At 44.7% G+C, this 27,134-nt stretch overlaps 1 protein-coding gene across 4 annotated transcripts in view; it reads right to left on the bottom strand.

Moving 5' to 3' along the window:
• LOC143764528 (prostaglandin reductase 1-like) overlaps positions 1-27,134 on the bottom strand; it is a 374,831-nt gene that overhangs the window by 286,671 nt on the left and 61,026 nt on the right. For 2 of the 4 annotated variants that reach the window (XR_013213220.1, XM_077250170.1), the window contains exons 1-4: positions 13,672-13,793; positions 11,738-11,851; positions 4,594-4,639; positions 2,300-2,359 (exon numbers count right to left, since the gene is read on the bottom strand). Coding sequence is in view for 2 of the 4 variants with exons in the window: in XM_077250170.1 (XP_077106285.1) it covers positions 2,300-2,359; positions 4,594-4,639; positions 11,738-11,843 (212 nt within the window). In the remaining 2 variants the exon portion in view is untranslated. Of the gene's footprint in view, positions 1-2,299; positions 2,360-4,593; positions 4,640-11,737; positions 11,852-13,671; positions 13,794-27,134 lie in introns of those variants that run through there. The other 2 variants (XR_013213221.1, XM_077250182.1) reach the window with 1 other exon arrangement.

The raw sequence follows: 27,134 nt of genomic DNA, 5'->3' as shown, positions 1-27,134 counted from the left end.
ATATTATTGTTCTCTGCAATATAGAGCTCTCAGTCTTACACCCTCACTATATCAATAGACATTGGTTTCAAGCTGACAAACAGCAGCCAAATGACCATTTATTTTCTTTCTTGTGATAGAGTAGCATCATAATCAGGTTAAGGCCAGTTTCACACGTCAGTGGCTCCGGTACGTGAGGTGACAGTTTCCTCACGTGCCGGAGCCACTGACACACGTAGACCCATAGAAATCAATGCATCTGTGCAGATGTCATTGATTTTTTGCGGACCGTGTCTCCGTGTGCCAAACACGGAGACATGTCAGTGTTCGTGGGAGCGCACGTATTACACGGACCCATTAAAGTCAATGGGTCCGTGTAAAACACGGACCACACACGGACCTTCTCTGTTTGCAGTCCGTGTGCCGTGCAGGAGACAGCGCTACAGTAAGCGCTGTCCCCCCCACTGGTGCTGAAGCCGCGATCCATATCTTCCCTGCAGCAGTGTTTGCTGCAGAGAAAATATGAATAATAGTGTTTAAAATAAAGATCTATCTGTCCGCCGCCCTCCCACCCCCTGTGCGCCCCCCCCCCCCTGCTGTTCTGAAAATACTCACCCGCTCCCTCGTTGGCTGTCGCTGCTTCCTGGTCTGGCCCCATCTTCTCCTGTATGCGGTCACGTGGGGCCACTCATTTACAGTCATGAATAGGCAGCTCCACCCCTATGGGAGGTGGAGCCACATATTCATGAGTCTAATCGGCGGCCCCACGTGACCGCATACAGTAGAAGGGGCGGCCAGCACAGAACACTGCGAGGGAGCAGGTGAGTATTTTCAGAACAGCGGGGGGGCGCACAGGGGGTGGGAGGGCGGCGGACAGATAGATCTTTATTTTAAACACTATTATTTATATTTTCTCTGCAGCAAACGCTGCTGCAGGGAACATATGAATCGCGGATTCAGCACCAGATGCTCGTACGTGTGGTACCCAGCACGGTGCGTGTGGTACCCAGTGGGCACACGGGCGGCACAAGTGTGCCGCACGTGTGCCACACTGGTGTTCACCAGAAACGCAGGGGCACACGGACACGGATAATTCCGGTACCGATTGTTTCCGGTACCGGAATTATCTGGACGTGTGGGACAGCCCTAAGGTAGCACAATGGGTGTTTGGTGAGTTTTTGACATTGCATACTTTTGCTGTATATGTGATTTATAACAAAAAAAAATATCTTGCCCACTGTGATAAATATAGATTTTATTTGTAGAATTTCCCTATAGACTTGAATGAGATGAGGAAAATTTGCAGGCAATAAAACCATACATGCCTTTTTAGCGCATTTCCACATCAGGAACACAATAAAAATGCATGTAATCTACACATGACTTTATCAATAAAGTTTTATCAAAGCCAGAAACCAGGAAGTATAAAAAACAAAGCAGCTTTATGTAAAACATAGCATAACAAAGAGAGGTAAAAAACTTAGCAGAAAAAGCGATTAAAAAACACATGTACAAAAAAATAAAAAATGTAATGAAAAACATTTTTTTTTTATCAGTGAAAAAAATTGATGAAACTCTAATGACATTCTGAAAAAAAATCTGATAAAACTCAGTTTTTTTCACATATGAGAAAAACTGATGTCTGAATGAGACCTTCGATTGGCTACCATGCCATGGGTTGAAACTTCTCTATTATGTTGCGCACCATGGACAAAGGATCATCAAGATCTCTGGAGATGGACTTGTATATTTTTCAACAATTTAGTTTCTCAAGTCCTTAGACAGTTCTCTTTTCCTCTGTAAGTTCTCCATTCACACACGGACAGTCGGACACACAATGCAAAGATTGAGTCAACTTCTCCCCTTTTTATCTGGTTTCAGGTGTGATTTTCATGTTGCCCACAGCTGTTACTTGCCACAGTTGAGTTTGAATGAGCATCACGTGCTTGAAACAAAGTTGTTTACCTACAATTTTGGAAAAGTGCCAACAATTTTGTCTGGCCTATTTTGGGGATTTTGTGTGAAATTTTGTCCAATTTGCCTTTTTTCTCTTTTTTTTTTGTGTTGTTCCAATACATACAAAGGAAATAATTATATGTATAACAAAACATGTTTAATTGTAATAATTTTCTGTGAGAAATATTTCAATTAATGGGACAATTTCAAGGGTGCCAACACTTTCGACCTTGGCTGTATATGTCTTATTGTCCATGGTGATAATGTAAAGCGCTGTGGAATATGATGAAATATGATGGCGCTATACAAGTATGGAAAATAAATAATTGTTACAGATATATCATGTTGTTAGAAGTGGTTTTACCTGGCAACCTGTGATCCCATCATGACATCACCATCTTTCAATGCATGTCTACTGTATGCTCTGAAAGTAGAAGCTAGTTTAGATAGACATATCCTCCTTATAGCTTTACAATAATCATGGTCTCTTAATAAGACCAGCATTTTATCATAATGTTCAGCAGAATATAATATTTTTGTGCACAGCTTACTCAATTTACTTGTTTAAAAGGTTGTCTAAGATAACCTCATTATATAAGGTCCCTTAGCAATGAGCTGTAAATTGTAAGTGTTCAGGATCTCTGCAGCGCCACCACTGGAGAAATTTATCATTACACAGTGCACACTTAAAGAGTATCTGTCACCCCATTTGAGCATTTTTAGATAATAATATGAGCATAGAGGTTGTATAAAGCTGAAACTAGTCATACCCGTATTACTCCTTGATGATGCCTTGTTCATTAAAAATCCTCTTTTTTGTTTTGATCTTGCAGACTTTTGGGGCACATGCTGCCCAGAAGACAAGACTGCCTCCTCTCTCATTATGCTAGATTTTTCCTCCCCACTCTTCTCTGCTTGCCATTGACGTCAGGTGCCATGCCTGTGCATTCTGCCTGCCGTCCCTCCTGTGCACTGTTCCACCCTTCTCACGGCAGTGATTTCAGTTTCCTTTGCGCATGTGCCGGACAGTCACTGTCACTTCTGGTCCCAGTACAGTCACTGTCACTTCCGGTCCCAGTGTTCTCTAAAAAATTGAGCACCCAACTTTTGTCTTTTCAGAGCGCTGGAGGACACTGGGACCAGAAGTCACAGGTGCGGGATTTACAGCCGCACACCTGACAACAAGGCAAGCAGAGAAGAGGGTGTAGGAGAAATCTAGGATAATGAGAGAGGCGGCAGTCTTGTCTTCCGGCCAGCATACACCCCAAAGTCTGGATCAAAATGAAAAAAGATTATTTTTAATGAACAAGGCACGAAGAAGGCAGACAGGTTTGACTAGTTTCAGCTTTATACCACCTGTATGCCCATAATATTAGCTAAAAATGCTCAAATTGGGTAACAGATTCCCTTTAAATTAGTAAGTTGTATGTGCAATGCAGGAGAGCGATGGATGCTCTTTATCTATCCTTTCCACTTTTTCTGTTATGGATTCAGAACAGAGAACCCTACTGTATTAATGAAAGGGTGTATGAAAACTGTTTTCCTCCTTAAACCTTATTTAAAGGGCACGTATCAACAGAAAATGAACTATTATTTAAATCAAATTTTTATGTTAATTGTATTTTTCATTTAATATTTCATGTCACTACCTATATTGAAGTGTAAGTGGCACTTTATAAAAAATGTTTAATATTTATAGGCTCTGAGTAGTGTTGCTGATTGGTGAGTATCCGGGTTCCAGAAATAGGTCAAAACACCATTCTGATGTCCATAGCTCCTATAGGAGCTCTGTGAGAGAGAATGACTTACTATTGAGCCCATTCACTGCTCTGTAGAAGCTATGGACTTTAAAGTTGTGTTCTGACTTATCGGTGGGGGTCTCAGAACCTGAAACACTACAGATCAGAAAAACCACACATAACCGAATATAAAAATGTTGTATAAAGTGACAGTTACATGTTAAAGCTAGGTTTCACACTGGCCAATAGTCTCTACTTACTTTTGCGCACATGGACATTAGCAGCAATAAACTGACTGACACTATTTGTTTTTCTATAATCATTTTTTGAGCATGCTCTAATTTGGGCAAAAGTCATTGTGAAGGAAGGAGGAGGTGAGCTGGGACCATCACCTATTGTGAATGAAGGATTCACTCTTATTTAATGTTTAGGGAGGGGTTACCTAGTCTAGACTTAGGCAAAGTGACAGGTATGCTAATTGGAAGATCAATGTTGTTTTTTAACATAATATGTAGCAATATGAAAAATTGAAAGAAACATTTTTTATTTTAATAAAGTATGTGTAACATTTTTTTTAGTTTAAACAGTAGGTAATTTTCTGATGACACATTCCCTTTAAAGATCACCTGTCGGTATTCTCAAAACATCCATAGCAATGCATGAGTATCCTTATTTCACTTTATAACTTGTAACATTTTCCTTTTTTTCCCTACTGGGATGAGATAAAAAATTTGACAACTGAGCGTGCCTATAATGTTCAGAAGGAACAAGCTAAAATAAGCTAAAATAAGCTCTGAATATAAGAGCGACAGTCCCAATACAAACATTGGCACATTCTTTATGGGTTACTTATGTATGCACAGTTCACATATCTTAATGTAAAACCCTCAAATCCATGTATTATACAGTGTTTTCTTACCTCATGTATGGATCCACGCTCCAATACTCAGATTCTAGCAATATCTCTGCAAGGGTGTAACAATAAAAAAGACATTTGGTTTGCATTAAGGATATTTAAATAAAAACACAATTTTGAAGATGCATCACTTTCCTTCCAGGGCCTCAACTAAAAAAGGGTAGGCTCTATGACTATAAGGTAGTAGAAAAGGGTTAATGAAAAAATGCAGGAAAGTTAAAGGGCCACACCAGGGATTTATGAGTGGAGTGGTTAGGGTTTATATAGGGGTTTTGGGCGCAAATTGGCCTGTCAGCCATTTTACCTGCAAGTTTGTGCCTCCCACTCTTCCCTATGTTTTGGATAGTAATTGGTAAGATATGTATAAGTATATATTGAGAGGGATCAGCTCTGCGGTAGAGGCTGGTTCACACACGGGATGCAGCTCGTTGGTTCAAAACAAAATAAAGCTGCCTCTTTCAAGTAAACAAAGGTATCACAGAACAAAACAGAAAATAACAAGTCCATATAACACATGGGCTCAGCTGTTTAAATGCAAGTCTTTTCCTCTCAGACTGCAGAGGGTCTGGACAGCATATACAAGGCTTCCCCACCTTGCAAAACACACAGACCCAGTGGGACAGCTATTGGGTCTCAATACTGGACACCTGCAATGAACTGTCCCTCTATGCTTTGGAGGCGTTGTGCTGCCCTGCCAGTAGCATCTTGTCTGAGGGGGTATTTAGTGTCACAGTAGGGTCAAAACAGAGAGGCGCTTTCACCTGTCAACAGAAAGTGCTGACAGGTTCACTCTGATAAAAATGAGCAAAGACAGGATTAGACACGACTTTTCCACACCACCAGTTGACAGCAGCACATAATTGTTTTTAATGTTCAATATTTGAATAAGGTCCCTCAGTTGTTGCATGCTAGGGTCTATGGATGACCGTCCTTATAATTTTTTCCTGGCTTTGCACTTTGTGCAACGCCTCTATGAGTGTAAAAGTGACACAACTACCCTTTCTTAACTTTTTTTATGAGGCACTCCAATTGGTGCCTTCAAGGGTGTGTGGATGACCGAGATTGTAATTTTTGGCATGATTTGCACTTCTTAGCCTTTATGCGTGTAAGAGTACCAATACATAACAATTTGAACAAAATGTGTATTAGGGTATACGTGAGTCCCTCTGAGTCCCTAATTTTTGGCAGTGGTTGATTACTGCATAAATTACACTGAAATTTCCAATTTTTTTAATAAAAAAATTAGTTTTGGCTAACTTAAATTACAATTATTTTTTAAATCCATTTAAGATTTTGCCTAATATACAAATCATTATACAGGAAAAAACATTTAACATATTTTTCCTGTAAACTTCAATTTCTTGTAAATTTTTAATGATTTATTGTCAGTCCTTATCGTGTGATACCATTGTTCTCAGCAGTGATCTAGGAGTCAGAGATCCTTCCAGGGGACTTCCCCATGCTGTTCTCCTTTCATTCAGTACTTTTTCCATACATTTCAACATTTTCACTGCCTCTCACGTCCTTGTAGGGTCTGCCAGAAAATGCTCGGATTTCCCGTTGACTCCCATTATACTGAACCCCAGCATTAGAAATTGCTTGGTTCGAAATAACGAGTATCCGAGCCTTTTAGTTCTTGCTCACCTCTATGGTCTCACTATCAGTATGTGGTCAGTATTTTACATCAGTATTTGTAAGCTAGAACCAGGAGTGGAACAGAGGGGAAAGCTATAATAGAAACACGTCACCAAATCTGTATTTATTACCTACTCCTGGTTTTGGCTAAAAATACTGATGTGAAATACTGACCAAATACTGATAGTGTAACCGTAGCCTAATACTGAAGTAAAAAACTCACCAAATACTCAATGTTTGCCCGGGGCCTTAGTCACATGTTTCTATGGTTCTTGGAGTACAATTATAGGCATTTTATGTTTTTACAATTTTATAGACAAAAACATCATGTGTAGACAAAGGCCCAATATTTACAGTGTTGATAATTATTTTTGAAGACTTCTGCAATTCTCCCTAAGATGCTGGATATCAGCTTCTGGCCAAATCTCAACTGATGACAATCCATTCTTGTATAATCAGTGCATGGCATCCATCCCAATGTATTTTTGTTTGTCCTCCGTTTTTTGAGGCTTGACCACAGATCCTCAATAGAATTGAGACCTGGGGAGATTCCTGGCCATTTGCCCAAAATGTCAATGTTTTGTGCACTGGGTCAATATTGCCTTTTGACATAGTGCTCTATTGTGCTAGAAAACGCTTTGTTCATCATCACCAAATAATTGATACAGGACCGATGCATGAAGTTGCTCTGGAAGGATGTAGATTCTTTATTCATGGCAGAATTCTTAGGCAAAATTATCAGTAAGCACACTCCTTTGGATGAAAAGCAACCACACACATGAATGGTTTCAAGATGCTTTACGGATAGCATGAAACAGGACTCATGGTAGCACTCACTTTTTCATTTCAAGAAAATCATTCTTTCAGATGTCCCAAACAGTCTGAAGAGTGCTGATGGACGATAGAGACGGCTGTCAGTCAGTCCCGGAGGCGCGGTTACAGCTGCCGCTCACCATGTACTGAGTGGTCACTGAAGCTGCATCGGCAGTGCATCTATGAGTGAAAGGTCCGGTAGCTGGGCTTTCACTGCAGCGGCCTTATTGCTTTGGAACGCTATTAGCTGGCAGATTAAAGCCATATCTGTGGGTTAATAACATTTGGGAAGTGACAGGTTCCCTTTAAGTTCTGAAATTGTATCTAGTCCTGCACCTTTATGCTCATCAAATACTCAGGGAAGTTGATTAACCCTTTACACTCAATGGTGGTATGCATGTTAATGACCAGGCCAATTTTTACAATTCGGATCACTGTCCCTTGAGGGTAAAACTCTGGAACACTTCAACAGATCCCAGTGATTCTGATACTATTTTCTCGCAACATATTGTTCTTCATGATAGTTATAAAAAATTTTTGATATGACTTGCGTTTATTTGTGAAAAAAAATGGAAATTTGGCAAAATTTTTGAAAATTTCACAATTTTTCAACTTTTAATTTTCATGCCCTTAAATCAGAGATATGTCACAGAAAATACTTAATAAGTAACATTTCCCACATGTCTACTTTACATCAGCACAATTTTGGAACCAAAATTTTTTTTTGTTAGGGAGTTATAAGGGTTAAAAGTTGACCAGCGATTTCTCATTTTTATAACACTTTTTTTTAGGGACCACATCACACTTGATGTGACTTTGAGGGGTCTATGTGATAGAAATTACCCAAAAGTGACAACATTCTAAAAACTGCACCCCACAAGGTGCTCAAAACCACATTCAAGAAGTTTATTAACCCTTCACATGCTTCACAGGAATTTTTGGAATGTTTAAAAAAAAATTAACATTTAATTTAAAAAAAAACATTTAATTCAGATCCAATTTGTTTTATTTTACCAAGGGTAACAGGAGAAATTGGACTGCAAAAGTTGTTGTGCAATTTGCCCTGAGTACACCGATACCCCATATGTGGGGGTAAACCACTGTTTGGGCGCATGGCGGAGCTCGGAAGGGAAGGAGTGCCATTTGACTTTTCAATGGTAAATTGGCTGGAATTGAGATAGAACGCCATGTCGCATTTGGAGAGCCCCTGATGTGCCTAAACATTGGAAGCCCTCACAATTCACACCATTTTGGAAAGTAGAACCCTAAGGAGCTAATCTAGATGTGTGGTGAGCACTTTGAACCCCCAAGTGCTTCACAGAAGGTTATAATGTAGAGTCGTAAAAATAAAAAATCATACAGTATTTTTTTTCACAAAAATGATATTTTTGCCCCTAATTTTTATTTTCCCAAGGTTAACAGGAGAAATTGGACCCCAAAAGTTGTTTTGCAATTTGTCCTGAGTACGCCGATACCCCATATGTGGGGGTAACCCACTGTTTGGGCGCATGACAGAGCTCGGAAGGGAAGGAGAGCTGCTTGACTTTGCAATGCAAAATTGGCTAGAATTGAGATAGGATGCCATGTCGTGTTTGGAGAGCCCCTGATGTGCCTAAACAGTGGAAACCCCTGACAAGTGACACTATTTTTGAAAGTAGACCCCTTAAGGAACTAATCTAGATGTGTGGTGAGCACTTTGAACCTCCAAGTGCTTCACAGAAGTTGATAATGTAATGTTAGGGGTCCAGTTCCCGCCTCTGCACAGGGGTAATCTCGGGCCATCTCCGCTGCGGTTTCCCATTCTTCTCCTGCCGCAGTGGAGCCTGCTCAGCGGAGACGTTGGTCCCAGCGTCTCGCTCAGTCTGACTCTGTGCAAAGGGTTGCTGCTGCTTTTCCAGCTTCTGCCATTGAAGCCAGTGCTGGGCAGCGGCGAGCAGACGCTTTTGGGACTAAGTCCTGCTTTTCCCCTTCTGAGTATGCCCAGGGTAAGAACTCTCGTTGGAGATCGAGGGTCACATGCTTTGATACTGCAGCAAAACCCATTGGTTCTCCAGGAAGGTCCTGAAGTTGCTCAGGCTCTGTGGCAGCCTCTCATTAGTCCTTCTAGGAAGGTCCTGTATTTGCTGCAGCTATAAAAGGAATACCAGCTCCTCCGGTGAGGAGATTGTATGATTGCCTCTTTGACTGCGTGACCACAAACTGCTATATGCTCAGCAGTTGCTGTGTTCCCCTGTGAGCTAAACAGGACACAGTGCTTTCTTTATAGGCGAAGTAACAGAGTTCGCTTCTACCGCCATATAGGGCCGCCATTTGCCAGCAACAGGTTCTCTCCTGCACGGTGGACCCCGGGCTGCGAACGCACCAAATATCATCTCATTATTTACTTGGTGCGTTCCGCCAGCCCTAACATGTAGAGCTGTAAAAATAAAAAATCATGTTTTTTCACAAAAATGATATTTTCGCCCCAATTTTTTATTTTCCCAAGGGTAACAGGAGAAATTGGACCCTAAAAGTTGTTGTCCAATTTGTCCTGAGTACGCTGATACCCCATATGTTGGAGAAAACTACAGATTGGGCAGACGTCGGGGCTCGGAAGGGAAGTAGTGGCGTTTTGGAATGCAGACTTTGATGGAATGGTTTGCCGGCGTCGTGTTACATTTGCAGAGCCCCTGATGTGCCTCAACAGTAGAAAACCCCCACAAGTGACCCCATATTGGAAACTAGACCCCCCAAGGAACTTATCTAGATGTGTTGTGAGAACTTTGAACCCCCAAGTGTTTCACTATAGTTAATAACGCAGAGCCGTGAAAATAAAAAATCATTTTTTTCCCACAAAAATGATTTTTAGCCCCCAAATTTTTATTTTCACAAGGATAACAGGAGAAATTAGACCAAAAAAGTTGTTGTCCAATTTGTCCTGAGTACGCAGATACCCCATATGTGGGGGTAAACCACTGTTTTGGCGCACGGCAAAGCTCCGAAAGGAAGGAGAACCGTTTGACTTTTCAATTCAAAATTAAATGGAATTGAGATAGGATGCCATGTTGCGTTTGGAGAGCCCCTGATGTGCCTAAACAGATAGCGTGTTTTTATGTTTGGCAGCTGTCACACACTAAAAGACACTTTTTATTGCAAAAAATAGTTTTTGCATCACCACATTTTGAGAGCTATAATCTTTCCATATTTTGGTCCACAGAGTCATGTGAGGTCTTGTTTTTTGCGGGACGAGTTGATGTTTTTATTGTTTCCATTTTCGGGCACATGACATTTTCTGATCGCTTTTTATTCCGATTTTTGTGAGGCAGAATGAATAAAAACAAGCAATTAATTAATTTATTTTGGGGGGGCGCTTATACCGTTCCACGTGTGGTGTGGTAAAATTGATAAAGAAGTTTTATTCTTCGGATCAGTATGATGACAGCGATTCCTCATTTATATCTTTTTTTTATGTTTTGGCGCTTTTATACAATAAAAACTATTTTATATAAAAAATAATTATTTTTGCATCGCTTTATTCCGAAAGCTATAACTTTTTTTCATTTTTCTGGTGATGGAGCTATATTGTGGCTTGTTTTTTGTGGGACAAGTTAACGCTTTCAGCGGTACCATGTTTCTTTATATCTGTCTTTTTGATCGCATGTTATTCCACTTTTTGTTCGGCGGTATGATGATAAAGCATTGTTTTTTGCCTTGTTTTTTTTAATGGTGTTCACTAAAGGGGTTAACTAGTGGGACAGTTTTATAGGTCGGGTCTTTACGGACAATTTTTTGAGAAAACCAAAATTTCTCTTTGTATTATTAATAAAACTAATAAAAGAGGTTATCCACTATTTTAACCAATGTAAAACCTATCCATAGGATAAGTCACCAATGTCTGATAGGCAGGAGTGTGACAGCTGTTCTCAGTGTTGGCAGCAGCTGGAACTGACCAGGAAGGCTACTTTCACATTAGCGTCGGGTAGCGTCCGTTGCAATGCGTTGTTTTGGAGAAAAAAGGCATCCTGCAAAGTTGCCCCCAGGATGCATTTTTTCTCCATAGACATGCATTAGCGATGCATTGCGACGGATTGCCACGCATCGCATCCGTCGTGCGACGGAAAAGTTGTGTTTAGGCGGACCGTCGGCACAAAAAAAGTTCCATGTAACTTTTTGTGCGCCACGTCCACCATTTTCGACCGCGCATGCGCGGCCAAAACTCCGCCCCCTCCTCCCCGGACTGCAGAATGGTCAGCGGATGCGTTTTAAAACTGCATCCGCTGCCCACGTATTGCAATTATTTCACAGCATGCGTCGGTACGTCGGCTAGTGTGAAAGTAGCCTTACAGTGCTGCACAGCACATCTCCGTCTACGGAGTAGTGGCTGTGGTTTGGTGCTGCATATTTACCCCCTATTCAAGTCAATAGGAGGCAGATGTGCAGTACCCAGCCATGGACACTATACTGTCAGCTGTGCAGCTCTCTAACTGAGCAGTTCCATCCGACAACACACTGGGAACAGCTGGTTGGCGGGGGTGTCGGGTGACGCACCCCCACCGATTAGACATTGATTGCCTATCTTGAGGATAAGTCATCAGTATTAAAGTAGTAAACAAGCTCTTTAAATATCTTCTCTTCTTCAAAGTTAGCTAGAAATCCCAGCTTTAACTAAGCTGGGAAATAGCTAATACACATGATATGTTGTTTCAAATATGAGCCTTACCTCCATCTTTAAGTGGGGGCAACTCCTTTTCGATTAACTTGAAGTCCTCCACTTTAGGAACACCTTCAAAGTGTCTCACCATAGTCCATGATTTTGACACAACCATTTTAGACGCTAAACAGACATAAGCAGAAAATTAGCTGGAGTATGAAAGGTGAAGTTTCCCTTTAATAGCTCTTATAATTATATAAGGTGTATATATATATTCAGTCCTTGGTCCCACAAGGTTTAGTCCTTGGGCCCCTGCTCTTCTCCATTTACACCTTTGGCCTGGGACAGCTCATAGAATCTCATGGCTTTCAGTATCACCTCTATGCTGATGACACACAGATCTACATCTCTGGACCAGATATCACCTCCCTACTAACCAGAATCCCTCAATGTCTGTCCACTATTTCATCCTTCTTCTCCGCTAGATTTCTGAAACTTAACACGGACAAAACAGAATTCATCATCTTTCCCCCATCTCACGTGACCCCCCCAACGAACCTATCCATTACAGTAAATGGCTGCCCACTCTCCCCAGTCCCACAAGCTCGCTGCCTCGGGGTTATCCTTGACGTTGATCTCTCCTTCAAACCACATATCCAAGCCCTTTCCACTTCCTGCCGACTTCAACTCAAAAATATTGCACGAATCCGTTCATTCCTCAACCAAGAATCTGCAAAAACCCTAGTCCATGCCCTCATCATTTCTCGCCTTGACTACTGCAACCTCCTGCTCTGTGGCCTCCCCTCAAACACCCTCGCACCCCTCCAATCTATTCTAAACTCTGCTGCCCGACTAATCCACCTGTCCCCCCGCTATTCTCCGGCCTCTCCCCTCTGTCAATCCCTTCTCTGGCTCCCCATTGCCCAGAGACTCCAGTACAAAACCCTAACCATGACGTACAAAGCCATCCACAACCTGTCTCCTCCTTACATCTGTGACCTCATCTCCCGGTACTTTCCTACACGCAACCTCCGATCCTCACAAGATCTCCTTCTCTACTCCCCTCTTATCTCCTCTTCCCACAATCGTATACAAGATTTCTCTCGCGTATCACCCCTACTCTGGAACCCTCTACCACAACACATCAGACTCTCGCCCACCATCGAAACCTTCAAAAAGAATCTGAAGACCCACCTCTTCCGACAAGCCTACAACCTGCAGTAACCACCGAACGACCAAACCGCTACATGACCAGCTCTACCCTCACCTACTGTATTCTCACCCATCCCTTGAAGATTGTGAGCCTTCGCGGGCAGGGTCCTCTCTCCTACTGTACCAGTTATGACTTGTATTGTTCAAGATTATTGTACTTGTTTTTATTATGTATACCCCTCCTCACTTGTAAAGCGCCATGGAATAAATGGCGCTATAACAATAAATAATAATAATAATATATATATATATATATATATATATATATATATATACACACACACACAAATTTTGTCTAATGTAATAATATATAATAGAGAGTCAAATATGGCCAGGCAGCTCATCAGTGTGTGATTTTTTAGGAATCTATCCAATTGTGTTGGCGTACATCCAATACACCTGTAAGGCTCTTAGTACAGTGTAACATATCTATTATTATATATTTCATGCCAAGGGCAAGATCACATCCTGATCAAGAATGTCTTTTCCACAGTAAGTTGTGTTGACAAGCGGCATCTGACACTACACTTGGCACTACATACACCAAATCACAGCCCTGTGCAAGGAGCATTATAAAATATGAAGTTATACTCAATAGATGTGCAAAAGATTAACTGAAATATTAAAACATCCTACATGAATAATATCCTACACCTACATCATCATTCATATATTACATCATTAACAGATGGCAATCCATGATGCAGCTAATATAGAGGATGCATTAAGGTTCTTATACTATAAAGTATTGCTAAGACATATTTTACTACCTAAGATAATAGGTGACTTACCTGGATAGCGAGATTTCGGGATCCTGCGGAATGTCCACAGATTCCAATATTGACTAGTCTGAAAACTATTTCTGTATGCACAGGAACAAACTTTGCACTTGGTCTTGACTCTCCTCCCCCTCCTTTTCTTACAACTAGCTGTATTGTAGAATCATAATAAGGTGGAGGGGCGGAGAAGGGATTTTTGAAAAAAAGCTTAACTCTTTGAGTCATGGGTAAGATAAAATAGTGTGAATAGTTTTAAATCGCTGACAATGTCCTGTGCAGATGAAGGTTGTATAAAATGTAAATAGTAATATAATATATACAGTATACAATATTTGCTAATGCATTTACTATTAGATGTAACCGTAGATATATTAGTTAATATTCAACTTCCGTGCAGTTATATACAATGAACTCTGAGCACCGGGACTATGAATGCAGAGGCTCATTCTTACCTGACAGGTCGTGCCTCTAACCTTGAAAGTGAACATTGTTAGAGAGATATTATCTAAAGCCTAGCGAAATGATTTATGTTAAATCATAGTAAAACAATATACTCATATTACATAACCTTTATATTATAAATCATTATGAAAAATATGTGCTTATTCTAATATCTGGGAAAAAGTAAGGAAAAATAAGACATTTTTCATAGAAGTGAATCATCCAGCTGGTGATTTACAAACGTTAAAAAAAAAAATCAGTTAGGCTGAATTTACATGTCATGCTGCCCTAGATTCAATGTCTAAGTACACTAGTGATCCTTTTCTACCCACGATTTGCCCCTTTTTGAACAGTCGTGTTCTATACGAGGCAGCATCTGCCGGACTCCTCTAGCGGTGGCTTATCCAATTTCAGACTGTTGATCCTTTTGCTCTTCCTGAAATTTGATGGATACTTACTGTATTAGGCCAGCCTCACAAGTCCAGATAATTCCGGTACCGGAAAAATCGGTACCGGAGTTATCCGTGTCCATGTGCTCACGTGGCACATCAGTGTGGCACACGTGCGGCAGCCGTGTGCCGCCCGTGTGCCAACTGGGTACCACACGGACCATGCAGGAGACAGCGCCACAGTAAGTGCTGTCCCCTGCTTTGGGTGCTGAAGCCGGAATTCATTCCTTCTTCCCAGCAGCATTCGCTGGCGAGAAGGAATGAAAAATCATTGTTTTTTTATTTTTTTTGCGGTTGAAATAAAGTTCCCGGTAACCTCCCCCCTCCCACCCCCTGTGCGCCCACCCGCTGGAAATAAAATACTCACCCAGCTCCCTCGATGCTTCCTCTCAGCGTCGCAGCTTGTCCTGTATGAGCGGTCACGTGGTACAGCTCATTACAGTGATGAATATGCGGCTCCACCCCTATGGCAAAAAAATAAAAAAACAATGATTTTTCATTCCTTCTCTCCAGCGAACGCTGCTGGGGAGAAGGAATGAATTCTGGCTTCAGTACCACACGCAGGGGGGACAGCACTTAACTCTAGTGCTGTCTCCTGCAATGTCTGTGTGGTACCCAGTCGGCACACGGACGGCACACGGACGGCATCCGTGTGCGGTACGTGTTTACACGGACCCATTGACTTTAATGGGTCCGTGTGATACGTGCTCTCCCACGAACACTGACATGTCTCCGTGTTTTTCAAACGGACACACGGTCCGTGAAAACACGCTGACATGTGCAGAGACACATTGATTTTAATGTGTCTACGTGAGTCAGTGTCTCTGGTACGTGAGAAAACTGTCACCACACGAACCGGAGCCACTGACGTGTGAAACAGGCCTTATGGAGAGTCGACAGTACCCCACACACATTAGGTTGTCAGCGGAGACAGCCATAATTGGTGGGTTTGGCTTACGTTGTCTAATGTGTATGGGGGACATAAGTGGTTAAACTTTGAGGGGTCCCTCTGTCACCCAATCCCTTTAATCATACTGACCCTCAATATCATATTATAAAGTCTATTATAAAGTCATTTTTACTGCACAATGTTTGGCATAAAAACAAATCCCAAAATCCATGGAGGAAATGTATTTTTGACCATTTAAAAACATTTAGAATTGTTTTCCTGTTTTTCAGTATGTAGCGGCCCCCAGACGCAGGACGGCGGGGTACTCGGTACCGGGTATATCGGTTCTGAGGATGTCACGGTGGCCTGACCCGGTCCGTGGTCCTGCTAAGGGGCACCCAATAAAAGGTGTAGGTGGTGGTGTAGGTCGCAGTAAATAACGAGGACACCGGGTTGCAGTCTCTTTACCTCTTTACTGAAGGCTTCGGCATCCGCAATCCAGAGCACTGTTAACTGGGCTGGCTGAGACCGGCTGTCCGAAGGCACATCCAGAGTTCCCTTTGCAGGTGGAAATCAGTGCCTACCTACTAGCGCCTGGGTGTTGTAGTACTTCCCTGCTGAGCACCACGGGATAGTCCTCTGTTGTGAATTTGGATTCTGGGCTCCCCCGGTGGCCGCTTGTGGAATTGGACTTGTCATCCTCTTTCCTGTTTCACCTGGTTCCATCAGTAGTGGGTGTCGCTATTTAAGCTCATTTCTCTGGTGGTTTCTTGCCGGTCAACAATGTTATCTGATGCCTCTCAGTGCTTGTTCCTGCTTCTAGACTACTACTAGATAAGTTGGACTTTTGTCCATGTTTTGTTTTGCCTATTTGTTCCAGTTCACAGCTGAAGTTTTGTTACTGTGTCTGGAAAGCTCTCGTTGATCAGGGATTGCTACTCTGGCGTTATGAGTTAATGCCAGAGTTTAAGGTAATCTCTGGATGGTGTTTTGTTAGTGTTTTTCTGCTGACCATGAAAGTATACTATCTGTCTTCTGCTATCTAGTAAGCGGACCTCAAATTTGCTAATACTATTTTCCTGCTGCGTTTGTTGTTTCATCTGAACTCACCGTCATTATATGTGGGGGGCTACTGTCTTCTTTGGAATATTTCTCTAGAGGTGAGCCAGGTCTTATATTTCCCTCTGCTAGCTATTTAGGTCTTAGGCCAGAGCTGGGCATCTAGCTATAAATAGGAAATGCTACCTGGCTATTTCTAGTTGCGCGGCAGGCTTAGTTCATGGTCAGTATAGTTCCATCTTCCGAGAGCTTGTCCCTCTATAGGCTTGCTATGATCTCTGCCTGCAGAGATCATGACAGTTTGACCGGCCAATAAAGTGTTAAAGACCCAGGTTGAGAAAGGAGAGTTATAAGAAGTCTGCTGGAATTTTTTTTTTTTTTTTTTTTTTTTTCCTCCAGTCTGCCTTGCTGCAGTCTTTTTTCTCTCTCTCCTCCTAATCTCTGTATGGCTCTGTGTGCACCTGACAATAATGGATCTCCAGAGTGTAACTGCGGGTTTGAATAATCTCATCACGAAAGTACAAAATTTACAAGATTTTGTGGTACATGCTCCGGTATCTGAGCCGAGAATTCCTTTGCCGGAGTTCTTCACAGGGAATAGAGCTAGCTTCCAGAATTTCCGAAATAATTGTAAGCTTTATTTGTCCCTGAAGTCTCGTTCAGCTGGAGACCCTGCTCAGCAGGTTAGGATTGTGATTTCCTTGCTCAGGGGTGACCCTCAAGATTGGGCCTTCTCATTGCCAGCAGGGGATCCTGCGTTACGCGATGTGGATGCGTTTTTTCTGGCCTTGGGCTTGCTTTATGAGGAACCTCATTTGGAACTTCAGGCAGAAAAAACTTTGATGGCACTATCTCAGGGGCAAGACGAAGCTGAAGTTTTCTGCCAAAAATTCCGTAAATGGTCTGTGCTTACTCAGTGGAATGAGTGCGCCTTGGCGGCAACTTTCAGAGAAGGTCTCTCTGATGCCGTTAAGGATGTTATGGTGGGGTTCCCTGTGCCTGCAGGTCTGAATGAGTCCATGACAATGGCTATTCAGATTGATAGGCGTCTGCGGGAGCGCAAACCGGTGCACCATCTGGCGGTGTCTATGGAAAAGACGCCAGAAAGTATGCAGTGTGATAGAATTCTGTCCAGGAGCGAGCGACAGAATTTTAGACGGAAGAATGGATTGTGTTTCTATTGTGGGGATTCTACTCATGTTATATCAGCATGCTCTAGGCGTACAAAGAAGCTTGATAAGTCTGTTTCCATTGGCACCATTCAGTCTAAGTTTATTTTGTCTGTAACCCTGATTTGCTCTTTGTCATCCATTGCCACGGACGCCTATGTTGACTCTGGCGCCGCTCTGAGTCTTATGGATTGGTCCTTTGCCAATCGTTGTGGTTTTGATTTAGAGCCTTTGGAGACTCTTATTCCTCTGAAGGGGATTGACTCCACCCCATTGGCTAATAATAAACCACAATACTGGACACAAGTAACCATGCGTATCAATCCGGATCACCAGGAGATTATTCGTTTCCTGGTGCTGTATAATTTACATGACGATTTGGTACTGGGATTGCCATGGTTGCAGTCTCACAACCCAGTCTTGGACTGGAGAGCAATGTCTGTGTTGAGCTGGGGATGTAAGGGTATTCATGGGGACTTACCTTTGGTTTCTATTTCGTCGTCCATTCCCTCTGAAGTCCCTGAGTTCCTCTCTGATTATCAAGACGTCTTTGACGAACCCAAGCTTGGGTCGTTACCTCCGCACCGTGAGTGCGATTGTGCCATAGATTTGATACCGGGTTGTAAATATCCCAAGGGTCGTTTGTTTAATCTGTCTGTGCCGGAACATGCTGCTATGCGGGAATATATAAAGGAGTCTTTGGAAAAGGGACATATTCGTCCATCTTCTTCTCCCTTGGGAGCTGGGTTTTTCTTTGTCTCAAAAAAAGACGGCTCTTTGAGACCATGTATTGATTATCGGCTTCTGAATAAGATCACTGTTAAGTATCAATACCCATTGCCATTGCTTACTGATTTGTTTGCTCGTATAGAGGGTGCTAAGTGGTTCTCTAAAATTGATCTTCGTGGGGCGTATAATTTGGTGCGGATCAGGCAGGGGGATGAGTGGAAGACCGCATTTAATACGCCCGAGGGCCACTTTGAGTATTTGGTCATGCCTTTTGGTCTTTCTAATGCCCCTTCAGTTTTCCAGTCTTTTATGCATGATATTTTCCGCGATTTTCTGGATAAATTTATGATAATATATCTGGATGATATTCTGATTTTTTCTGATGACTGGGACTCTCATGTCCAGCAGGTCAGGAGAGTTTTTCAGGTTCTGCGGTCTAATTCTTTATGTGTGAAGGGGTCTAAGTGCGTTTTTGGGGTCCAGAAAATTTCCTTTTTGGGGTATATTTTTTCTCCCTCTTCCATTGAGATGGATCCCGTCAAGGTGCAAGCTATTTGTGACTGGACTCAGCCCTCCTCTCTTAAGGGTCTTCAGAGATTTTTGGGCTTTGCCAACTTTTACCGCCGATTTATTGCTGGTTTTTCGGATGTCGTTAAACCACTGACTGATTTGACCAGACAAGGCGCTGATGTTGCTAATTGGTCCCCTCATGCTGTAGAGGCCTTTCAGGAGCTTAAGCGCCGTTTTGCCTCTGCCCCTGTGTTGCGTCAGCCTGATGTGAATCTGCCTTTTCAGGTTGAGGTTGACGCTTCGGAGATCGGAGCTGGGGCAGTGTTGTCGCAGAAAGGTTCCGACTGCTCCGTCATTAGGCCTTGTGCCTTCTTTTCTCGCAAATTTTCGCCCGCAGAGCGGAATTATGATGTTGGGAATCGGGAGCTTTTGGCCATGAAGTGGGCGTTTGAGGAGTGGCGCCATTGGCTCGAGGGGGCTAGGCATCAGGTGGTGGTATTGACTGACCACAGGAATTTGATTTATCTTGAGACTGCCAGACGCCTGAATCCTAGACAGGCGCGCTGGTCTTTATTTTTTTCTCGCTTTAATTTTGTGGTGTCATACCTACCCGGTTCTAAGAATGTTAAGGCAGATGCCCTTTCTAGGAGTTTTGACCCGGACTCTCCTGGTAATTCTGAACCCACAGGTATCCTTAGGGAGGGAGTAATTTTGTCGGCCGTTTCTCCTGATCTGCGGCGGTCCTTGCAAGAGTTTCAGGCGGATAGACCGGATCGTTGTCCGCCTGATAGACTGTTTGTTCCGGATGATTGGACCAGCAGAGTCATCTCTGAGGTACATTCTTCTGCTTTGGCAGGTCATCCCGGAATTTTTGGTACCAGGGATTTGGTGGCAAGATCCTTCTGGTGGCCTTCCCTGTCACGAGATGTGCGAGTCTTTGTGCAGTCATGTGACGTTTGTGCTCGGGCCAAGTCTTGTAGTTCTCGGGCTAGCGGACTGCTGTTGCCCTTGCCTATTCCTAAGAGGCCTTGGACACACATCTCGATGGATTTTATTTCAGATCTGCCTGTTTCCCAGAAGATGTCTGTCATCTGGGTGGTCTGTGACCGTTTCTCTAAAATGGTCCATTTGGTTCCTCTGCCCAAGTTGCCTTCTTCTTCTGAGTTGGTTCCTCTGTTTTTTCAGAATGTTGTCCGATTGCACGGTATTCCTGAGAATATTGTTTCTGACAGAGGTACCCAATTTGTGTCTAGATTTTGGCGGGCATTCTGTGCTAGGATGGGCATAGATTTGTCTTTTTCATCTGCTTTTCACCCTCAGACTAATGGCCAGACCGAGCGGACTAATCAGACCCTGGAGACATATCTGAGGTGTTTTGTCTCTGCTGACCAGGATGATTGGGTTGCTTTTTTGCCATTGGCAGAGTTCGCCCTCAATAATCGGGCCAGCTCTTCCACCTTGGTGTCCCCGTTTTTCTGTAATTCGGGGTTTCACCCTCGATTTTCCTCCGGTCAGGTGGAATCCTCGGATTGTCCTGGAGTGGATGCGGTGGTGGAGAGATTGCATCACATCTGGGGGCAGGTTATGGACAATTTGAAGTTGTCCCAGGAGAAGACTCAGCGTTTTGCCAACCGTCATCGTCGTGTTGGTTCTCGGCTTTGTGTTGGAGATTTGGTGTGGTTGTCTTCTCGTTTTGTCCCTATGAGGGTCTCTTCTCCTAAGTTTAAACCTCGGTTCATCGGCCCTTATAGAATATTGGAGATTCTTAATCCTGTTTCTTTCCGTTTGGACCTCCCTGCGTCTTTTTCCATTCATAACGTTTTTCATCGGTCGTTATTGCGCAGGTATGAGGTACCTGTGGTACCTTCAGTTGAGCCTCCTGCTCCGGTGTTGGTTGAGGGTGAGTTGGAGTACGTTGTGGAGAAAATTTTGGACTCTCGTGTTTCCAGACGGAGACTCCAGTATCTGGTCAACTGGAAGGGTTACGGCCAGGAGGATAATTCTTGGGTCAATGCATCTGATGTTCATGCTTCTGATCTTGTTCGTGCCTTCCATAGGGCTCATCCTGGTCGCCCTGGTGGATCTGGTGAGGGTTCGGTGCCCCCTCCTTGAGGGGGGGGTACTGTTGTGAATTTGGATTCTGGGCTCCCCCGGTGGCCGCTTGTGGAATTGGACTTGTCATCCTCTTTCCTGTTTCACCTGGTTCCATCAGTAGTGGGTGTCGCTATTTAAGCTCATTTCTCTGGTGGTTTCTTGCCGGTCAACAATGTTATCTGATGCCTCTCAGTGCTTGTTCCTGCTTCTAGACTACTACTAGATAAGTTGGACTTTTGTCCATGTTTTGTTTTGCCTATTTGTTCCAGTTCACAGCTGAAGTTTTGTTACTGTGTCTGGAAAGCTCTCGTTGATCAGGGATTGCTACTCTGGCGTTATGAGTTAATGCCAGAGTTTAAGGTAATCTCTGGATGGTGTTTTGTTAGTGTTTTTCTGCTGACCATGAAAGTATACTATCTGTCTTCTGCTATCTAGTAAGCGGACCTCAAATTTGCTAATACTATTTTCCTGCTGCGTTTGTTGTTTCATCTGAACTCACCGTCATTATATGTGGGGGGCTACTGTCTTCTTTGGAATATTTCTCTAGAGGTGAGCCAGGTCTTATATTTCCCTCTGCTAGCTATTTAGGTCTTAGGCCAGAGCTGGGCATCTAGCTATAAATAGGAAATGCTACCTGGCTATTTCTAGTTGCGCGGCAGGCTTAGTTCATGGTCAGTATAGTTCCATCTTCCGAGAGCTTGTCCCTCTATAGGCTTGCTATGATCTCTGCCTGCAGAGATCATGACAGTCCTCACAACTGTTGTGTATATTTCTGTTCTTTCCCTCCATCCCCCAGATGATATGGATAGGACGCACCCGTATGACGGGGTAGGCCTGGAGTTATTTTATAGGGACCCTAGAGACGCCCCTCTCCCACAATTGCCTCTGTTGTCTTCATTAGGTGATTTAGGTGAGGCAGCCAACCTATAATTAACTGCCCTGCCGTTGGTTTGAAGTAATGCGTGGAGCCCAATACTTCCTCGGCGTTCCGGCCACCGGCTACGCGCCTCAGTAGAATGTTGCCGATCTCGGGGCACGACTCCTACTGGTTCTTTCGCCTTTGTGCTGTGATCTCGTTTCTCACTTCTCCACAATAAACCTCGCTTCTTATCCTTTCTTAAGATACCCCCACAATGAAGTGCAGGCGCGGCTCCCTAACGATCTGTCCTTTTTGCTAGGCCTCTGTCAGGATCCCACCCCTGACAGGGACCCCCCTGAATCTTCCCAAGCAACCTCTTCTCTCACTAGGTGTTGCCTGGGCAAAACCCAGTCAGCTTCTCGCTAACTTCCTATCCAGCCCCCAGTTTTACCAGAGTGTGAGGAGTGGCCTAATACATAGAAACCTTTGCTCCCCCTGGTGGCCGGAGTGTGAAGTGTAATGTGTGACCGTGATACCTGGTCAGGTGAACTCCTTTAGTGCCATCAGACGTACCATCACTCCCCTTAGTGGCGGAGCATTAGTACTGCAACGACCAGGACTCTGGGGCGCTGCAAGTACATTGTATGGTAAACTAAAAATATAATAAAGAATATCACTCAAAAGAGCAACTTGTAACGCAAAAGAAGAAGCCATGATATAGCTATGCTGATGAAAAAAGTAAAAAAAAATCTAAAAAATTAAAACTCTCTGGAAGAGATTAAATGGATCCTGTTGTCACATATGAAGCCCCTAACCTGCAGCTAAAGTGATAGGCCGGAGTCACACTACCGTAGAATACGGGTGAGTGCTATGCGAGAAAACATCACTTAGCACTATGACTATGGGGCAGCTCACATCACCGTTTATTTTCTGAAGGTTATTCGACGTGTGTGTAAAATCGCAGCATGCTGGGATGGTCACCGAGACTCGCCAATGCAAGCCTATGGGTGTGAGAAAAAAATTACACAGCACTCGGCCTATGCACCGATGTCCTTTGAAAAGCCAGAAATTCATCTGCCGCGCACAGTAAAATCACCGAGTGACAGGTTAGAATAGAATAGATAGAATAGATATTTACACATAAAATACATAGTTATATAGATGTCAGTGACACACGCACATATATAAGTACTAGCTATTGAACCCGTTCTACGCCCGGGTGGGAAGCATTTATATTGGTATATGGTCTCCATCCTGGTATGTGCTGCTCCCATCTTGCTCTCCCATCCTGTCATGTGGTGCTCCATCCTGCGCCCCAATCCTGTCATGTGCTGCTCCATCCTGCGCCCCCATCCTGTCATGTGCTGCTCCATCCTGCGTCCCCATCCTGTCATGTGCTCCCATCCTGCGCTCCCATCCTGTCATATGCTGCTCCATCCTACACCCCCATCCTGTCATGTGTGTGCCCCCATTCTGTCATGTGCTGCTCCCATCCTGTGCCCCCATTCTGTCATGTGCTGCTCCCATCCTGTCATGTGCTCCCATCCTGCGCCCCATCCTGTCATGTGCTCCCATCCTGCACCCCCATCCTGTCATGTGTGCGCCCCCATTCTGTCATGTGCTGCTCCCATCGTGCGCAATCATTCTGTCATGTGCTGCTCCCATCCCGCGCCCCCATTCTATCATGTGCTGCTCCCATCCTGCGCCCCCATTCTGTTGTAATGTGCTGCACCCATTCTGCCTGTTCCTGTTTCCATTCTGCCATATGTTGCTCCCATCTTTCTCTCTCCGGCTCTACTGCCTGAGTGCGGCTGTGCTGAGTGCGGGCAGCTGTGCTGAGTGCGGGCGGCTGTGCTGAGTGCGGGCGGCTGTGCGTGGCTGTGCTGAGTGCGGGCGGCTGTGCGTGGCTGTGCTGAGTGCGGGCGGTTGTGCGTGGCTGTGCTGAGTGCGGGTGGCTGTGCGTGGCTGTGCTGAGTGCGGGCGGCTGTGCGTGGCGGTGCTGACTGCGGGCGGCTGTGCGTGGCGGTGCTGAGTGCGGGCGGCTGTGCGTGGTGGTGCTGAGCGTGGGCGGCTGTGCGTGGCGGTGCTGAGTGCGGGCGGCTGTGCGTGGCGGTGCTGAGTGCAGGCAGCTGTGCGTGGCGGTGCTGAGTGCGGGCAGCTGTGCGTGGCTGTGCTGAGTGCGGGTGGCTGTGGTGAGTGCAGGCGGCCGTGCGTGGCTGTGGTGAGTGCGGGCGGCTGTGCGTGGCTGTGGTGAGTGCGGGCGGCTGTGCGTGGCTGTGCTGAGTGCCGGAGGCTGTGCCTGGCTGTGGTGAGTGTGGGCGGCTGTGCGTGGCTGTGGTGAGTGCGGGCGGCTGTGCGTGGCTGTGCTGAGTGCCGGCGGCTGTGCGTGACTGTGCTGAGTGCCGGCAGCTGTGTGTGGCTGTGCTGAGTGTGGGCGGCTGTGAGTGGCTGTGGTGAGTGCCGGCAGCTGTGCGTGGCTGTGGTGAGTGCCGGCGGCTGTGCGTGGCTGTGGTGAGTGTGGGCGGCTGTGCGTGGCGGTGCTGAGTGCGGTCGGCTGTGCGTGGCGGTGCTGAATGCGGGCGGCTGTGCGTGGCGGTGCTGAGTGCTGGCGGCTGTGCGTGGCTGTGGTGAGTGCGGGCGGCTGTGCGTGGCTGTGGTGAGTGCGGGCGGCTGTGCGTGGCTGTGGTGAGTGCGAGCGGCTGTGCGTGGCTGTGGTGAGTGTGGGCGGCTGTGCGTGGCTGTGGCGAGTGCCGCGTGCTGGGGGCCTGAGCAGGCGGGGACACCGGCGCGGTGTGGGGGTCAGGTGCCGGAGTCGCCGCTAGCTCAGGCCCCCGGCACTTGCTATATTTACCTGTCCTCCGTTCCATCGATGCGCGCTGCTCCATCCTCTGGCTGTGACTGTTCAGTCAGAGGGCGGCGCGCATTAAGCGCGTCATCGTGCCCTCTGAACTGAACGTCACAGGCAGAGGATGTGGAGGATGGAGCAGCGCGCATCGATGGAACGGAGGACAGGTAAATATAGCATACTCACCCTCCTGGCTCGTCCCTGCTTCTCCGTTGGAGATCGCGGTGTGCGTTCAGTGCTTATGCATACCGCGATCTCCTGGGAGCGTCACTCTGTGGGGTCCAGACTGTGCCGGCGCTTGCGCTTGCACAGTCTATAAAGGCTTCGGACAGAGTGACGCTACCAGCGTTATATTATAGATTTATTTTACATAGATAGATAGATAGAATAAAAGCAGGCAATTCATTTGCCACGTACAGTAACATCAGAGTGACAGGTTAGAATAGAATAGATAGAATAGATATATACACATAGAATACATAGATATGTGGATATCAGTGACACACACATACAGTGGGTATGGAATGTATTCAGACCCCTTTAAATTTTTCACTCTTTGTTTCATTGCAAATTCAAAAAAGTTCATTTTTTTTCTCAATTATGTACACTCTGCACCCCATCTTGACTGAAAAAAACAGAAATGTAAACATTTTTTAAAATTTAATAAAAAAAACAAAAACTGAAATATCACATGGTTGGTCATAGGTATTCAGACCCTTTGCTCATGCACTCTTATTTAAGTCACATGCTGTCCATTTCCTTGTGATCCTCCTTGAGATGGTTCTACTCCTTCATTGGAGTCCAGCTGTGTTTAAGTAAACTGATAGTTCAAAGAAAAGAACCTGGCACTCAACTTAATGCTCGTGAATATTTAATCGTAGTAGCCAAAAAATTACGGAGTCCTCCGCGTCAGGACTTCAGCACAGTACATGTCGGCGTTTTAAGTCCACATATTGTGCCTATACACTATCTGCGCAGCACCAGTAACTGATGAAGGTCCGGATAAAGGACCAAAGCGTTTTTTGGCTACTACGATTAAATATTCACGAGCATTAAGTTGAGTGCCAGGTTCTTTTATTTGAAGTGTCACATGGTGTGGGAACCTACCTGGGCACCATCAATAGTAGTGCACACGCCTCTCTTTCACATAAGTAAACTGATAGGACCTGATTTGGAAAGGCACGCCCCTGTCTATATAAGACCTCACAGCTCACAGTGCATGTCAGACCAAAAGAGAATCATGAGGTCAAAAGAACTGGCCAAGGAGCTCTGAGACCGAATTGTGGCAAGGCTCAGATCTGGCCAAGGTTACAACAGAATTTCTGCAGTACTCAAGGTTCCTAAGAGCACAGTGGCCTCCATAATCCATAAATGGAAGAAGTTTGGGGCCACCAGAAGTCTTCCTAGACCTAGCCATCCAGTCAAACTGAACAATAGTGGGAGAAGAGCCTTGGTGAGAGAGGTAAAGAAGCTTCGGAGATGTAGTAGGGAGATGGGAGAAAGTTCTACAAAGTCAACTATCACTGCAACCGTCCACCAGTCAGGCCTTTATGGCAGAGTGGGACAACAGAAGACTCTCTTCAGTGCAAGACATATGAAAGCCTGCATAGTGTTTGCTAAAAAAACACATGAAGGACTCCCAGACTATGAGAAATAAGATTCTCTGGTCTGACGAGATGAAGATAGACCTTTTTGGTGATAATTCTAAGTGGTATGTGTGGAGAAAGCCAGGCACTGCTCATCACCTGCCCAATACAATGCCAACAGTGAAACATGGTGGTGGCGGCATCATGCTATGGGGGTGTTTTTCAGCAGCAGGGACAGAAAAACTGGTTGTCATTGAAGGAAACATGAATGCGATCAAGTACAGAGATATTCTGGATGAAAACCTCTTCCAGAGTGCTCTGGACCTTAGACTTGGAAGGCTCGCCTTCCAACAATACAATGACCCTAAGCACACAGCTAAAATAACAAAGGAGTGGCTTCAGAACAACTCTGTGACCATTCTGGACTCTCCCAGCCAGAGTCCTGACCTAAACCCTATTGAGTATCTCTGGAGAGACCCGAAATTGGCTGTCCACCATCATTCACCATCCATCCTGACAAGTCTGGAGAGGATCTGCAAGGATGAATGGCAAAGAATCCCCAAATCCAGGTGTGATTCATTCCCGAGCAGACTCATGGCTGTGCTAGCTCAAAAGGGTGCTTCTACTCAATACTGAGCAAAGGATCTGAATACTTATGTGACCATGTGATATTTCAGTTTTTCTTTTTTATTAAATTTGCAAAAAATTCTACATTTCTGTTTTTTACAGTCAAGATGTGGTGCAGAGTGTATGTAGCGCCCCCACTGCCGCAGGGCCGAGGGGTACCCGGTACCGGGCCTCTGAGTCTCTGTTCTGGGGTTGTCACGGTGGCTAGACCCGGCCCA

Source organism: Ranitomeya variabilis, chromosome 1, assembly GCF_051348905.1.
Source record: "Ranitomeya variabilis isolate aRanVar5 chromosome 1, aRanVar5.hap1, whole genome shotgun sequence".
In the NCBI taxonomy this organism is placed as follows: Eukaryota; Metazoa; Chordata; class Amphibia; order Anura; family Dendrobatidae; genus Ranitomeya; species Ranitomeya variabilis.
This window is presented reverse-complemented; position numbering and strand designations above follow the sequence as displayed.